Source organism: Sitophilus oryzae, unplaced genomic scaffold (genome assembly GCF_002938485.1).
Source record: "Sitophilus oryzae breed Bouriz unplaced genomic scaffold, Soryzae_2.0 scaffold_882_pilon_pilon, whole genome shotgun sequence".
Lineage (NCBI taxonomy): Eukaryota > Metazoa > Arthropoda > Insecta > Coleoptera > Curculionidae > Sitophilus > Sitophilus oryzae.
The window spans coordinates 1,647,041-1,664,398 of record NW_022147508.1 but is presented as its reverse complement, the minus strand read 5'-3'; the positions used below and the strand labels follow the sequence as shown (position 1 = coordinate 1,664,398).

The following is a 17,358-nucleotide window of genomic DNA, read 5'->3' as shown; positions in this document are numbered from 1 at the left end:
ACAAAAAACGGTAAACACATTAAGAATAAGATGAATAGGGAGATGTAAGAGTATTCCCTATTATAATTATACGCCTATACAACAATATAAAAAAAATAAAAATAAAAATCTACCTATAATGGTAAATTACATTGTAGTTTTTGTGAATATGTAATGGAAAAATATAAATTGGACCGGCGCGGCGTGTGTCGTGTCTGGAGGGGGCAATTGCCCCCTTTGCCCCCCCCCTGGATACGCCACTGTATTAAAAGATGCCCAAATCGTATTTTTAATCATATCTCAATGTTTTCAAATGGAACGAAACTGGCTCATTAGCATATTTAGAAAAATAATTTATTTATGAATAATTTGGTACTACACATTTGGTATTTCGAGTCAAATTGTCAGATGGTAAAAAAAATAAGAATTAAACAACTGATTTTTATTAACCATTAAGCTATAGGTACATGCACAGATACTTATATCCCTAGTACAATATTTAAATATTAAAATCACAATCGCAAATCACAAATTACATCAGTCGCAGCGATTTAAAAACCGTAATCGCAGTTTCAATTGCGATTGGAAAATCACAGTTTCGCTAATCTCTATAGTAATAACACTTGATTCCATAAGCTTTTATAAAAAATATCAGGAAAAAACTGAAAAATAGAAAGTTATCAACCGGTCGGTGTCTTCTAAATAAATAACTTGTTTACATAAAGGTGTAAGGTATAAAATAAAGCAATCAACCTTGTACACGGATACTGCATGAATGATGCATACAGAACCATATAAAATGTTGTTATATTGGTTTAATTTGTTTAAATTAACATCAGTTATTTAAAAAAAGGTAGTCGGACGAAAACGAAGTTTAAAAATGGTAAACATTAGTATACTGTTTATTTTGTTTGTTCTATGTAGTTTGACATCGTATGGAACTTGTGCTAGAAAAAAGCATAGGCTACGTAAGTGTCCTTTCTGTTTTTTTTTATTATAATTATTATTGAAATATTTCCGTATATATCGATTAAATGCAAGAAGCCCCATAAATCAAAGAAAAAAATGGTATGTGTGATTATACTTCAATACTTCAATGATTATTTTCAATGATGTTTCATTAATTAATTTAATTATTTTTGAAATGAATTTTTTTCTTTCTTTAACCATTCATAGATATATCAGATTTTAACGAAAATGATTTTGTTTGGTGTGGTTTGGAAATAGTTGCAAATTTAAATAAAGTAAACATATTTGCAATTTGTAATTTCACTTATAGTTATTACAGTTTCCTGACAGTTACTAATTATTATATTGAAACTATTATAAGTCTTAGCTATTATGAATAGGTATCTACAGACATATTGTACAAACATTTTGATAATACAAACTTTAATAAAAAATTAGTAGCACACCAATCTTTCTTTCAATTATATAGGGTTTGGAAATACTGCATCGGGCATTTGTAGCTCATAGAATAAAAAAAAATTGAAAATTTTGATAAAGTGCAAACCTAAAGTACGTTATACCGTGTATTTCAGGAACATATTTTAACTTCTAGAGGGTGCTCAAAAAGTGTGAGTAGATCGGGTTGGTCTTTTTAATTGGGACACCCTGTACATTATTGCATTTTTAGCTTCCTTTCAGACAACTTTATATAATCTTAGATATGAGTAAATATATTTCGATACTTTCAGGGATATTAATAAATAAATAAAAAAAATATATTTTTCAACCTTCCTTAAAAACTATTACAAATACAAGATCTGTCCTAAAATCAAAACTATATTGGGTATTTGCTATAAATATCGTAATCTTAAACCATACAGAGTGTTGAAAATTCTATACCAAACTTTCTAAAATATAAAATAATTTTTCTTCGTTTTTTTTAATGGAACACGCTGTATATTATTTTTTTATTTCATGGAGAATTAACAAATGAACATTTTTTGTATATAAAGTATTTCTACATTTTTAAAAATTTCGTAGATACACACAGTATTATTTCATATGGCACTTTCAACGGTAAAATAGGAGAGAAAAATAATTGGATGGCTTTGATAAATAAAAATTTACTGTGGAAAATGTAATAATATGAAATACAAAATCGCGAATATCTGCAAAACCGTTAAAAATTTTGAATTACTATAAATCCAAAAAATGTTCATTTTTCAATTCTCCATCTATTGAAACAATAATAGACAGGGTGTCCCTTTAAAAAAACGATTATAAATTATTTTATATTTTAGAAAGTTTGGCATAGAATTTTGAACATCCTGTATGATTTACGATTACCATACTTATAGCAAAGTAAGAACAGACGATCTAAAGTAAATCCTTAATATAGTTTTCATTACAGAACAGTTTTTGTTCTCTAATTAAACTCTAATTTTTTTAAGAAAGGCTGAAAAATATTAATTTTTTATTTATTTATTAATATCTCTGAAACTATCGAAATACATTTACTCATATCTTAGGATGATGTAAAGTGATCTGAAAGGAAGCCAAAAATGCAATAATATACAAGGTGTTCCATTTAAAAAACATCCCGGTCCCTCACACTTTTTTGAGCCACCCTATAGAAACTTACACAAAATTTCCAAGTTTTTTATTCTATGAACTACAGATGCCCGACGCATTATTGCCAGACCTTGTATACTAGTTGTTTACGATATTCTCCGATGGTGGCAGCACCGGCGGAGAATGCACCAAACCAATAACGACACTATATTTTAAACACTCAGCGGGCATTATTCTAAGCATGTGTGCATTTTCAGTAGATGGCAAAACTGGTTTTAGTCATGAATAGGACACGGACATACTTTACAAGCATTGTTAGAACCGCATTTTTTTGCAAAATGAATTATTCATTCTTATAATGTAAGTTTTTTATTAAAAAAAATATCTCACATTTTTGATGAAAAACTAGTTTTTTAATGTTTTTTTTCCAATAGTTATTACTTATTTAAAAAGGTCAGACTGATTATAATATTATAATACTTTCTGATTATGTTTTTAACAATTTTATTAGTATTTCTGCGTAGTTTATAATTTATACCATAATTTATAATTATGTAAAATTATATTCTTCCAACCTATACAAATTAATAGATATCAGATTAGTACTTAGGTATTTGCACTGAATATTTTATAAATAACAACACAGACATTATTACTTTTTTCCTTAGAATTAATTATATAATTATCTACTATAAAGATAAAACTATTCCGTGTAAGTATCCTTTAGCAATGAAGTTTATTAAAACCTGCAACATAATTGACATGTAAATTGATAGCATACGTATTAAAATTTAAAAATATAGCATTTAACTCAAAATTATGGAGGGTAGAGGTAAAACGAACTGATCGTTGACACCTTAGATTAAAATTATTAATTTATACAGGGTGTCCCAGAAATAAGTGCAAGTATTTACTTAGTATAGTTTGACCCCAGAAACATGCCCATGAGATTTTTTTGCAAAAAAATGTTGAAAATGTTATATTTTTCTTGACATTTTCCGGAAAATGTTAAAAAAAAATTTGAGTGCCGCTTGTTCGGTGTCCGGAAATTGGTTTATAGTATTTTGAGGGAATGCAATATTGCCACCTCCTACAATATCCGTACCTACCCAGCTAGAAATAAAAATTATAATTACCCTGTACATAAATTTAAAAAAAAACTGAAAATGGAGCTATTTACAACTGTATTAAAACATAAAATAATTTACCCTTAGAAATAAAAAAAACATTTCACTGTTGTCTAAATCAGTCTAGGGGAAAATATTTTCTTTAGCAGCGTTTCTTGTGAACTGTCTGTCATTAATGAAAGTAAAAAATCAATGTCGGTAAAAATTTTAGGATTTAAAGGGTAAATACCCGTACATCTAAAAACATTTTGCCCTTTGTCATGTCTAGCTGCCCTGTAAAAAGCTTTACTTAAAAGTGCAGCAACATCGTAATTCGTAATCTTTGCGGCAGGATTTCGTTTCATCCATGCTGAACTTGCAGCAGTAAATTAATACAGCTTTGAAAGGTTTAAAAATGTTCTGTCTAATAGTTGTAATTTATGGGTTGTGTGGGGTAGTCTGATGCTTAGAATATGAATATTATTTTTTACGTAGGTACGTATCCTATTACTAAAAGATCTTTATGGCTAGCATGTCCATCTAGAATTAAGAAAACAGGATTTATTTCTGTTGGCTGAACATGCTGTTTAAAATGTTGTAACCATTCGAAGGAGACGTTTCCATTCATCCGTCCGCTCTCATGTGGAAGAGCAATACGTTCGGGCAGAGCTCCTATCATCGTAACAAAACAGTTTTATTTTTCTTGAACAATATTGCAAAATTTAAAGCTAAAACTCGAGTATCTCTGTAGACCGGGGGTACCCGACATTAACGTGGCTAGGGATATCCGATCGCAGTGGTGAAATGTTATTCGACACAACTCTTGAATTATACACACAAGAACTATTATAAATACTATTACAAACATAAAATATAATTAATTTTCCACAACTTTGGATAATAAAGAAGTAGGTACACATATTTACTTACTCTACTTCGCAATATATGCAACAAAGTTTGACAGGAGCGTAAAAAATATTATGCTATTGATACAACTTCCAATTGCGTGTAACTCACGCGACGTCCACAGTGTAATTGAACTAGATTTGATTTTACGCTAGAGGGTGTGCATTTAAATATTAATTTCACGTAAATAACGTGGTTCGTCTCTTAGATATCCGAGTGTCCACGGTTACCCGCTGTCCGGGGCTACCCGAACTTCCCCTATTCCCCCAACCTTGTACTTTCATTTTTCTTTCATAAAAAGGGGTAGTAAATTAAAGAAAATATTACTGAATTAAAAAAAAATATATATTAAAAATGTACTACTATGTTCAGTATGTTCCTTTCGGGCCACCAAAGTGCCAAAATTTGTAAACAGATACGTATACAGGGTGTCCCAGAAATAAGTGCAAGTATTTTAACTGGTAGTATAGTTCAACCCCAGAAACACGCTTATGAGATTTTTTTCGCTAAAAAAAAATTAAAAATTCTGAATTTTTTGAAAATTTTTTTGCAAATTTTTTTAGTTTTATTTATAATAAATAATTTCTTATTATTATTACATTTACAAGAAAGATTAAATTTACAAGAAAGAAAATCCAAAAAATCTTTTTTTTTTTGGAAATTTTCAAAGTAAAATAAGTCCGTTATTTTGGACTTATTGAAACACGATAAAGAGAAAATATATTTCTTTTATCGAGATCTTCCACCCCTTACAATACTTGCACTTGTTTCTGGGACACCCTCTATAATTTTTAAGTATTTTAATTTAATGTACTCTTTTATTAACATAATATGTTCTTTTTAACATGTATTAAAAGTGTGAGTCTGCACTAACATATTTTTTTAGCTCCATCGTTTCCACAATGCCATAGAAGCGATCCAAACCTGTCCAAGTGTCTTTTGGATGCTACAGAGAAAGTAAGACCATATTTAGGTAAACAGTAAATTAACAGCGCACAAACAGATACAGAATAATATTTAAAAAACACTGCAGCTAATGGTGTACCCGAACTGAAAATTCCGTCCTTCGAGCCGTTCACTTTACCTCAAGTTGTGCTGGAACAAGGAAGCCAGTCTTTGAATTTCAAGGCGGTCCTCAGCAATGTCACCGTTCATGGTTTATCGAAATATAAGTTTTCAAGATTCGAGTAAGTACGAAAAAAATCTCATACATAAATTTGCAAACAAGTTTGGGAGAAAATAAGTGCAACGGAAATTAGGTCATTACCAATTAGTATTTTAATTTTATGACCCATAGATTTTATTTCGATGTAAACAATATTATTTGTGAATGACAAATTTTGTTTATATGTTGAAATATTCCATTTCTCGATTTCTTTTTGTTTGTCTGGCCGAGCTCGAACCGGATACCAAATTTCAATACTGTATAGCTATCATATACGGGGTGTTTCAAAAAACATGTGCCATCTCTGGTGGGGAGATTCCTCACGTAAAAATAAGAGTTATATTTCATATAAACATATGCGTCCGATTTTGCTTCGTTTCATTACTACACAGGGTGTTAACCATTGATCTTTTTTTCTTTTGATATCAAAATTGTGTAGGCCGTTTATTGCCAATTATAAGTTATCTCTTGATAATTTGTCGAATTCGGCCTCCTTGATGAGATATAAACGCAATTTTATTAATCACAATTAATAAAAATAAAATTCAAAAATTTTATATTTTACCTAATTAACAATTTGATTAAAATTAAACTACAGCAATTTCAAATAAAGAAATAATGGTGTTTAAGATAATTACAAAAAAAAAATTAAAAAGTTTTAATATCCTGTAACTCTAAAACTATGCATTTCCATACCCATGTTTATAGGAACTTTTTTCATATTTTTTGATGAGCAATCAATGAGTACTTATTTAAAACTTTCGCAAGCTAATAATATTATTTTTTTATAAAGGTTGCTGTTAGATTTGGATCAAGGTAAATTAATAAAATTGCGTTTATCTCATCAGGGAGGTCGATATCAGCAAAATATCAAGAAACAACTTTTAATCGGCATTAAGGTTGATTCTCACTATACCTTCCGTTTCCATATCCATATCCATTCCATATTCGCTCCGTATTTTTATTGTATTGACGCTATACGTAACCTTCCGTTCCGTATCAGTTCTATACTTTTTATTGTACAATTTATATCATTACGAAAGTTTTATTTTAAAAATTTGTATCTTTTGAAAAACGTAATAGATTTAATTAAGAGGCGAAATAATAAATAAATATGAGCAAAATTTTAACCCAGTTGGTACAAGTGAAAGAACTTGACAACGCTGTTTCCGATATGCTTCAGTCCGTCCGCTAAAAAAATGTGTGGAAGGAAAGGATATGGAACGGAAGGGAAACGGAACGGATAGTGTGCATTGTCCTATTCATTTACATGGTATAATATTTTATGTAAACGGAAGGGAGCTGATATGGAAGCTATAGTGAGAATCAACCTTTAAACTGCTTATACTATTTCACTAACAAGAGAAAAAATGTCAGTGGCGTACCTACATGCTTTTTTTAGGAAAATATTCCAGTGAAAACCCATACGTACGTCCCTGGTGAATATGTCGACACTTTTTTAGCTTTAAAATATGTCGCATTCATAGTAACTTTTACCTTCAAAATTTCATTCGAAACGCTAAAAGTAACCTTGTAGATACGAAACAAACCAGAATCGGACCTACGTTAATATGCAAAACAATTCTTATTTTTTACGTGAGGAATCTCCCCACGAGAGATGGCACATGTTTTTTGAAACACCCTGTGTAATATTGTGAGGCGAATATTGAACGACACGTTATTTGAAAGATCATTAAAAATTAATGATAAGAATCGATTCACAGCTTAGAATGCGATTCGTTCAAATGAAGCATGGCTGGTACGGATCCATCACAGAGTACTGCGTTTACAGGGTGAGTCTTAAATAAGTGCAAATATTTCTCAGGGTGGTATGTGGACCCCAGGAACACGTCTATGAGTTTTTTCCTCAAAAAAAATATGTTGAAAATCGTGCATTTTCTGTTTAATTTTTCTGTTTGTTTTAGGCAACTTTATAGAACTCCCTATTCACCGCAAAATATCTCTGATATTACCATGGTTACGGCCTTACTCTATGGTTACAACACTAAAAGGGATGCAAATACAGACAAAAATCCGGTGGCTCTCAAATTATTTTTTTTTAAATAAATATTTTTTTTTTTAATTTTCAAACTTGAATAACTCGGTTATTTTGGACTTATCTGAAAAACGATAAAGAAGAAATATGTTTCTTTTATCGAGATCTATCAGCCCTGAAAATATTTGCACTTATCTAAGACTCACCCTGTATAGCTTGGGTATAAAAAATATGAAGTTTTTTGTAAGTATGGGTCTGGTTTGGATTGGTTAGTTTGGTTAAGCTTTTTGTAAGTATGGGTCACCCTGTATCTGTATACTGTATAATACAGGAACGCATGCTTTATCACAATTTTATATTTTTATACACGACTACTATACTATTATATACTGTCGTTAAATTTCAAATAATTGCCTTTTTCTCTTAAATAAAGCTCTCTGGACCTTCAAATTTTTTTATTAATTACTTTTTTGTACTCTTTATCTTGAGTAAGAGGGGGGGGGGTTAATCACTGCGACCTTAAAGATCTATCTACTTTTTATCTTAGTACAAGTATGTAGTATCTTAGTACTCTGATGTATGTTGTTTGATGTAAATTTTAAGTTACCTATATTTTTTTCTTTGCTTGTCATGTTACGGTTTAGACTACGGAATTAAGTTCTTTATTAAAAGAGCAATAAATATTCGATGCACTGTTCCAGGACTTATATACAGTCAAACGTAATTCTACTTAACTATAATATACTTTGATACAGTATACTTGAATTGAATATTCTGAACTCCAGCAGCAATCTTGAAGGTATATATATTTTAAGAAAAAAAAATCTGTATTATATTTTTTAATATTTTTGTCTACCGATTTTATTCAGTTAGTTTTATTATTTTAGCTTTGATGTGCCAAATTTGCAATTTTTCTGTTATGCAAGTTTTCCTGGATTAACATTAGAAGGCGATTATAAAATCGATGGAAAAATACTAATTGCTCCTATTGAAGGTAGTGGTAGATTCACTGCGAAGATTGGTAAGAATTATTTTCATATTTTTTAACATAAGACAATAAAACACTAATTTATCAAAACACACCAAAGAGTTTTACTTTTATAACTGAACGCGCGTTTTGCCAACCATGTTAGCATAATCAACAGATGATGAAGTTTTAATCATCTGCTGACGATGCTAATAACATGGTTTGCGAAACGCGCATCCAGTGTTAAAAGTTAAAGGTAAAGTATTTTGATATATTGGGGCGAACTAGTGTTTTATTCTTCTGCTATAACATTAAAGGTTCTAACTCCAATTGTATTTTTATCATAATTATCTATATGTAATTCAGCTCAATTTTATGTCATTTCCACACCACTTTGTAGAAATGAAATAATAAAATTTTGCTGAATTACATATTTATAAAATTTACCATGCCGAAGAAAATGTCTTAACCAACATCTGCAAAACTAGAATATATATGACCGGAAACACCTTTACCGTTTATTTAATAAATAAATAATTAACATCTAAATATTTTAAATAAATTTTATTTTAACAACCAATACTACAGTACCTATTATAATACACTACCTACCTATATTGTATAAAAAGTATTGGAATTAAAAATTACAGTAAATTTTATAAATACCTTTGTGAATTAAATAATAAAAAAGTAAAAAAAGTGACAATAATAAAATTTTAATTAAATTTTAATTATTTAAATTCATTTTCAACATTTTAACTTTGAAAACACAATAAAAGTTGAATGTTGAGTTTCTGTATAGATATAGAAAACTGGGTATGGTTGGTGTGCATACTGGTTGTGTCCCTTGCTAATAAAAAAAAACTAAGACAGTACAGACTTGAATGTCTTACATGCAAGATATTTATTTTTATTTGCATTCAAGTAGAACAATACATCCACTCTACATTAATTAAAATATACCGTAATGTTTTACCTTAATTTAAATATTATGTCAATCTGTATATAAATTAATAAACGCATAGCTATTAATATTTAATGCAAATTGTAGACAACCAGCAATAAAGTAAAACTTAAAATGAATTTAACAAAAAATAAGGTAATGCACCAATTTTTTAGAATTTAGAATGAGTGGGAGGGGGGTTAATCACTGCGACCTTACAAATCTATTATGTCCCCCTTTCTTGAGCTATAACTCTTCATACAGCCCCAGGACTTTGAGAAAATCCAGTATCTGGGACGGTTTTACAGAGGGTAGTTCAGTAGAGGTAGATGGCCGATTCTGCATCAGTGGAGGGTGGAGGTGATGGAGGTGGAGGAGGAGCAAATCAGCTAAGAACATGTAAAATAGGTTAATAAACAAGAATAAACAGGTTTGATCCGCTCTGAACAGCTTTTGAACTGCTTTGAACGGGTTTGAACAAAAACTGAACAGGTCTGTTGTTTTACGCTAAAAAGCCGTTCAAAGCAGTTTAAAAGTTGTTCAGAGCGGATCAAACCTGTTTATTCTTGTTTATTAACCTATTTTACATGTTCTTAGCTGATTTGCTCCTCCTCCACCTCCATCACCTCCACCCTCCACTGATGCAGAATCGGCCATCTACCTCTACTTAGTTCTCCATCTTCAATATCAGTCGTAGAAAAGTTCATGGCACGAATGGTTGTCGTCCCGGCGCACTCAGTGATGAGGTGTTCTAAAAAGTAAAGTAAAGATTTCAGTTAAGATCTCCTTTGCCAGGGATAATCTGGAGGGGCCTAATTTGTTTACGCGGAATCCGAACCGTGGTCCTCGGCCATATCATGGTCAAAGGCCTACCGACTTAGGAAATGTCTAAATCAACTCTTACTCACGAAATATTCGATCTCATCCGGCCTCGAACCGGCGTGAATTAGCAGTGTGTATCAATAGATTTTACACTTTTCCCTTGAACAACAGCACGATACAGAGTTTTGAACCGGTCACCCGTCCATCCACCAGTATCGCCTTACGTCGCTTAACTTCGGTGTTCTAATGGGAACCGGTGTTTTAACGTAGCTAGGCCGTTGCTGATGAGGTGTTCTGGTGTTTCCCCATTTTCCCCACAGAATCTGCGTTCGCCGTTTCTTCTTAGTTTCAATCTACTGTGGTGTTCATTGAAGAGACAGTGTCCTGTTAAAAACCCCGTGACAATCCGAAGATTGTTCTTACTTAAATCCAGGAAGATATTTGATTTTTCTTGGTCGTAAGCCCTCAGAAACTATTTCCTATAGAAAAGACATTCTAATAAATAGACACAGGTTTTGCCTTGCTGTGTCTTCTCTTTTTCCTCTATCTCTTGTCTCTAATTTTGTGCGCCAAGCAACTGCTCTATAGGTAATCATGGGTCTTACCATAATGGTTTACATCCAGCACAATTCCACTAATTATAATAGCAACAATAGACAACAATTGGCCCATATTACAAGGTCATTATCTAAATATATATGGAAAGCTACACCATAATTATAAATAATAATAATAAATAACGCTTTATTGTGCAAAAAGCCAAAATAGCTTCATCTACAAAGCATTTACAAAAGAAACAAAAGCACAAAAAATATACAAATAATAAAAAATATACAATACAAATCATACAATTCAAAAAAATTTAAGTCATTAAAATTACAAATAGAATATATATTTTTAATACATGGACATTGCAGAACACAAAAAAGGCGTATCAATAAAATTTTACAACAGGAAAATTGTAAATGCATATAGTTTTAAGAGTTATAAAATATTAAATACTCGACTTTTGACCAGTGTGTGAGATGATCAAAATTTTAAAATCAAAATTGTTCATGATTAAATATCAACAAAAAAGTCGTTTACCGCATATAGAGTTCTCTCCAGTAAGTATGATTTCAGAGCTTTGCGAAATGCGGGAAAGAATGAAAGCGACTATTCAAAGGCAGACGATTGTAATTTTTTTTGGCATTGTACACTTGTACAGTCACTTGTACAGTCTGCTGTGCCTTGACTAGTTCTGAGCTCGGGGTTGGCAGATAAAGATCGTGCTCCGCATTCTTAAGTGGATAGTTGTGAGATGGCCTTCGGGAATAGTAGATATTATGTGCTTGCGGATTAAGCAAACGGAATTGCTGGAAATAGTTAAATAACCTAGAAATGATGATAGACAAAATAACGAAAGAAGTAATAATTGGTAAATACATGATTTAAAATTTATTTGGTCATGTACAAAACTTATGGTTTATGGTTTATAAAAGTATTAATGAGATTAACACTTTCTCATATCATTGTATTATGTTAAAATATTTCGCCAAACCAAAGCATAATTCAATGATATGATCTAACTAATATTTCTTTCCAGATTCGTGCGAAGTTAAGATGTACCAAAAATGCCACGAAGGAAAAATAAATGGAGAAAACCATATAATTCCTCATTTTACAAACAGTACTATGGAAGTTAGCGGTCCTATGGCACATTTAGATGGTTTGTTTGACGGAAATCCTGAGTTAAGTAAGTTCAGTTACTAAGCGTTTTCTTGCATGAGTTAATACTAGCTGAGCTAAGAGGTTTCTTTACATTTTTTTTAAATATTGTAACTTACAAAGAATAGCTCAGGCTATGACAAGAAATGGCTATTATAGGTGCTATGGATTTAAACAAAATAGAGAATGAATTATGACAAGGACAAATAATACACAGCTCGCGATCTCTACTACCAGAAATCAACAGAAGAATTAAGTTAGTATGGAGTGCTTATGGAAGAAACTCAATCATATTCAAATTTAGAATGTCACTCTATCTATAGAAGAAAACATTCGACCAATGTGTGTTATCTTCGATATGACCTATGCATGCGAAACTTGGACACTTAAAACGGACATCATAAGGAAACGTACTGCAGGTTGCACAACGCTCAATGGAATGAAGTATGCTGGGAATAACCAAGAGAGACCGTAAAAGAATGGAGTGGATACGACAAAAGACCCAGATAATAGATGTCATCCACAGAGTCAAATCCCTGAAATAGAAATGGGCAGGATACCTGGCAACAAGAACGGACAGCAGATAGACCACAAAAATTACACCATGGTACCTACAAGAAATTAAGAGACCCAGAAGAACACTGAATCTGAGATGGAACATGATATTAGGAAAATAGTAAGGATAACTTGAGCCCGCATAGCCAATAATAGACAACAATGCTTGTGACAATGCAACATTGCAAATTGCAAATGCAACTACAAAGATAGTATGTGAGGGGGGCCAAACCATAATTGGAAATGGTTGAATAAGCTGAAAATGATAATGAGGAATTTTTTTATAAAACTAAAGATATTATACAAAGATTTTTCCTAGCCCTTTTAGTTCCTGATTAGATTATATTAGATTCTTAGAGGTGGCTTTCGGCATGATCCACTGCTACCTTCTCAGATCTATTGTGGTCTTCTTCTGATCCTTAGATTAAATTCTCCAGTCCTATCCTTTTCACAAAGTTTAGCAACTTAGAAACTGAACCCTCCATGTAGCTCCCTGGAAATGGCCTATCATTGCCTATTACCGAGAACCAAAGAATATACCTAGCTAGAAAAAGAATGGACTCTGCCATACTGAAAAATTGTCCTACATAAGTGGCGCCATCTATTGAGTAGGGCTTGTTTTAAATCGATCGAAGCGCGGGCTTTTTAAATGAGCGTATTTATTGAATTTTACTCTAAAATAATTAAATTTGATTATTAAATCTTATTTTTTACACAAATTCAACAATACTAATAACAAGTATCGTTGTGATAGCCAAACATGTGAATATTATTTATTATTTAAAGTTTTTATTTATAAGTCAAATATTTAAACATCGTTTATTATAATAAAATAAGACCAACGTAATACGCCCAAAGTTTTGTAAATGGAGTAAATATAAGTAGGTACTTAAATGATGGCAAAAATAAAAGACTTACATTATATTTTTAGGGCCACAAACAAAAGGAATTGTCTAATTAAAACACATATAACAAATTTTAGTTTGAAAAACATTTTGATAATCATCTATGATAATAATTTATTTGATAATATTATGATTGGCGCTATGACAACGACAATATTTTTTAAGAATTTGACAATAATATGACAATGGCCGTTGGAAACTATGGAAACTAAAAAAATCCTGATTTAACGCCATCTGGCAATAACTAGTAGCAACTTCTTAACCTAAAAATTAATTGCACTACCACCTAGTGGCTAGGGCTGAAACTATTTTATTTGAGATTTCCGTGGAAACGGTGGAACCGCTTTTGCTATTTCACTTTCCCGCCCCTGCCGAGAACCACACATTTGCCAGGCTGTCACATCGACATAAAATGTGTTCCGACGTTTCTTCTTCAGATTAGTAGAGCGTACACATAGCTTCGTATGTCAGTCCCATCAGTTTTAGATGCCTATTTAGTCTACAATGCCCTGTTAGTAGACCTACTACAGCTTGACTGTCTTTCTGTCCTTGTTATCAAATCTACCGCGAATTTTGGCGAATGTTCTACAATGAATCTTTTCCCCTGTCTCTGCCCTGGTGGTTTTAGTTCCTGAACTATAGGACGAATGTGAAAATGTTGCATTTTTTGACCCCCTTTGTATCTCCGATATTACCAAAAAGATGAAAACTGTGTCTCATGAGTTTTTCATGTAAAATTCAGTGGCGTAACTAGATTTTCGCTGGGAACTGCCATTCCTGAAGTATGACTCAAACTTATTTTTTTTTAAATTGGGTGCCCTTCATATTATTTTTTATTTTATTTGCCTTATTATCTTTCTAAAAATATAATATGGTCTATATTTATTCAAATAAACAAGGTAAAAATGCGTTATATACCTTTTTAACATAGTCGGATAGTTTAAATTATTCGGCGTCGATTTTTGGTTAATGGCTATTCCACGTTAGTTTCTGTGTGTAAAATTATTCTAGAATTATTGAACAAGTTCATCAGAAATATCAATAACTCTGATTAACAGCATGTTACTAAAAGCTGCACAAGTTTATTTTTAATGCAGTTTATTAAGATAACACTATAGAAGACAGGGGGGCTCCCAGTAAAAAATTAGTCACGCCACTGGATTTTACCTAAAAAACTCTACGGAATTCAGATTTCATACTATCGATAAGTTATAAGATAACAGAGATACGAAGGGAGTCGGAAAAGTGCGACATTTTTAAATTTGGTTTTTATTTCAGAAAACACTACATCTGTGTGTAGCATGTGAAGTTCGCATCTTTGTACCTTTATTCATAAATGACGAACCCTATAAAACACACGAAAATAGTACACTCTGTACTTAATAATAACATTATTGTGATTATTTATACGTGCATAATGTACTAAATTATAATATTTCTTTCAGATGCAGTTACAAATAAAGCTATCAGCGACAATATAAACGAACTTTTCAGCGAGCTGAAACCAGTGGTAGAAGAAACAATAACAAGAATTATGGAAGACCTTTTGCTTAAACATATTGCTTTGAATATTCCTTATGATCATTTATATCCTGTATAATAACAAAAATATTATTTTTTAATTTAGTAATTTTTGAAATAAAAATATGAGTCAAATTTTTAAGTATTTTGAGATTTGCAAACACTTAAAACAGAGAGGATTAAACAAAAAATGAGAATTATCACATTTGCCTATAAAGTTTAAAAACTATCGTAATAAAATACAGATTAAATGATGCTATAAAATATTATGAATATTATACAAACTTTAAAACTCTTGATTAACCCTTTCTATACTCTTCTAGTACACCGTATATATTATTAAAAGTTTACCAGACTAAATCCTTTAGAATCTTAAGTTTAGATTTATTTATTTACTCGTGTACAACTCAGTATAAAAAATCCGAGAAATACAAAAAAGATACAAATAAAAAATATAAAACGACAAATTAAAACAAGGTACATCATACATTTAAAAAAAAACATCGTCAAACAATCAATATAAATAGAAACGAATCATATATAGAATATAGAAAAATGAATATGGGTATTATCACAAACTAATTTAGGTTAGTCTGTGGTATTATTAAATATACTCGTATATAGGTATAGAGGGTGTCCCAATATTCCGTGGGCATAGAACTACTACGTATTTTTGGAATCAAAATAAGTTCATTGGACACAATTTAGCTCTATACAAAAGTGCTTCGTTTGTCCGCTAGAGGGCATCAAACTTTAAAAAAATGAACACATTTTTTCATCAGATATTTTAAGAACCGTTATTCCTATTTAAAGGAGATTTTGAGTGTCTATGTTTTTCTAAGTGCTAAAATATTTGACTTTTACAAAAATCAAGAAAAAGTACGGGAAAGGTGAAAACTACACCTACCCCTACATAAATTTTAGTATAAATATTTTCTAACTCCACCAACTGCCGATTTTCTTTTCGTAAAATGGTCCCTCTAGTATTTACTATATTTTTTGTATCATGTAAAAAAAACGCTACCGTGCATACTTATTCAGGAAAAAAAAATTTTTCCAAAGCTCACTTCCAATTTTTTTTGTCGCATCACGCTATGGTGACGCATAAAATCTCTTTTGCTCTAATAATCTAGTTGGCGGAAATATAGAATTTTATGTTAGTATCACAAGTGATATTATTTGACAACAAGCTTCATAAAAAGCTTACAAAAATTAACGATTTTTAAATTAATTAACATTCAACAATAGGGTATACATACATATGTATTATTAATTGATGCCCTCTAATGGACAAACGAAACACTTTCGTATAAAGGTAAATTATGTGCAATTAACTTATTTTGATCCAAAAAATATGTGTGTATTGTAATATGTATCGACGGAGTATTGGAATTCCCTGTATATTTTGTAGGTCTGCATCTTTGAATAAGAAGACTAAAGAAGGAGCATATGCTATCCATGTATTCATGCATGGTGGGCGGAAAAGGCACCATAAAAGCTCTCTAGGGTGGGGATCCTTGACAGTTCTGTTTGACGATTCATTTGACACATTTGAATTTGATTTGAAATTTTGTGGATTTGTCAGTCTTTATGGAGCTTATTTTTTGTTATTTATTATTTATTCTACTACTGATAGTTGTATAAAGGTAGTAAATCTAGATGGAAATTGTGGCAGAACTTAAATTAACAGTGACACTATCGCGATTTATCGAAAAATACTCTAAAATAGTTGGTTGTGTAGCGTGCGGTAGATCTCGGCAAAAATTGAGTGAAATAATGGAACAACTTTTCGCTAGTAAGTGACTATATAATATACATACGTGTAGTAAATCCTATCATTTATGAAATTCACTTAAATTAACTAAATTATATATTTTTCTTGCATTTTAGCTTTTATTTATTACTTGTCAAAGATTAGATGTCAAAGAATTTAGATACGTTAATTTGACTTACCTGCTTCAGTAGCGTATCGGATGTTTGTGTTAATAAATACTTATTATAACTTATCTATTTTTATTAGAATTATATATTTTTATAACAATTTTAATAACTACCAACATTTATTCACAACGTAAAATAAAACAACAAATTATTGAGTCTACCCCACGTCTACCCTACATCATAGTTTTACATTTTTTAAATAAAATTAGAACGACACTGATAAACCGGAATTTAAGTCGGCCATATTTGAGGTCCATCGCGGTGTACCTAAGATTTTTGATATGCTCCTTCCTTAGTCTTCTTATTCAAAGGTCTGCATTGGAAA

General features: G+C 31.1%; 1 protein-coding gene across 1 annotated transcript; it reads left to right on the top strand.

Annotated features, from left to right (window-relative positions):
* The first annotated feature begins 735 nt into the window (after window positions 1-735).
* On the top strand, window positions 736-15,227 carry LOC115890559 (protein takeout-like). The gene is made up of 6 exons (XM_030910828.1): window positions 736-947; window positions 5,398-5,484; window positions 5,545-5,698; window positions 8,560-8,693; window positions 11,990-12,139; window positions 15,017-15,227. The coding sequence occupies exons 1-6, from the start codon at window positions 860-862 to the stop codon at window positions 15,169-15,171; spliced, it is 768 nt and encodes a 255-aa protein (XP_030766688.1). The 5' UTR covers window positions 736-859; the 3' UTR covers window positions 15,172-15,227.
* The last annotated feature ends 2,131 nt before the right edge of the window (window positions 15,228-17,358 follow it).

Coding starts and splice junctions, on each gene's coding strand:
- LOC115890559 (XM_030910828.1), top strand. CDS start 860: ATGGTAAACATTAGTATACTGTTTATTTTGTTTGTTCTATGTAGTTTG. Junction 5,485..5,544: donor GAAAGTAAGACCATATTTAG/GTAAACAGTAAA, acceptor AAAACACTGCAG/CTAATGGTGTACCCGAACTG. Junction 5,699..8,559: donor TATAAGTTTTCAAGATTCGA/GTAAGTACGAAA, acceptor TTATTATTTTAG/CTTTGATGTGCCAAATTTGC.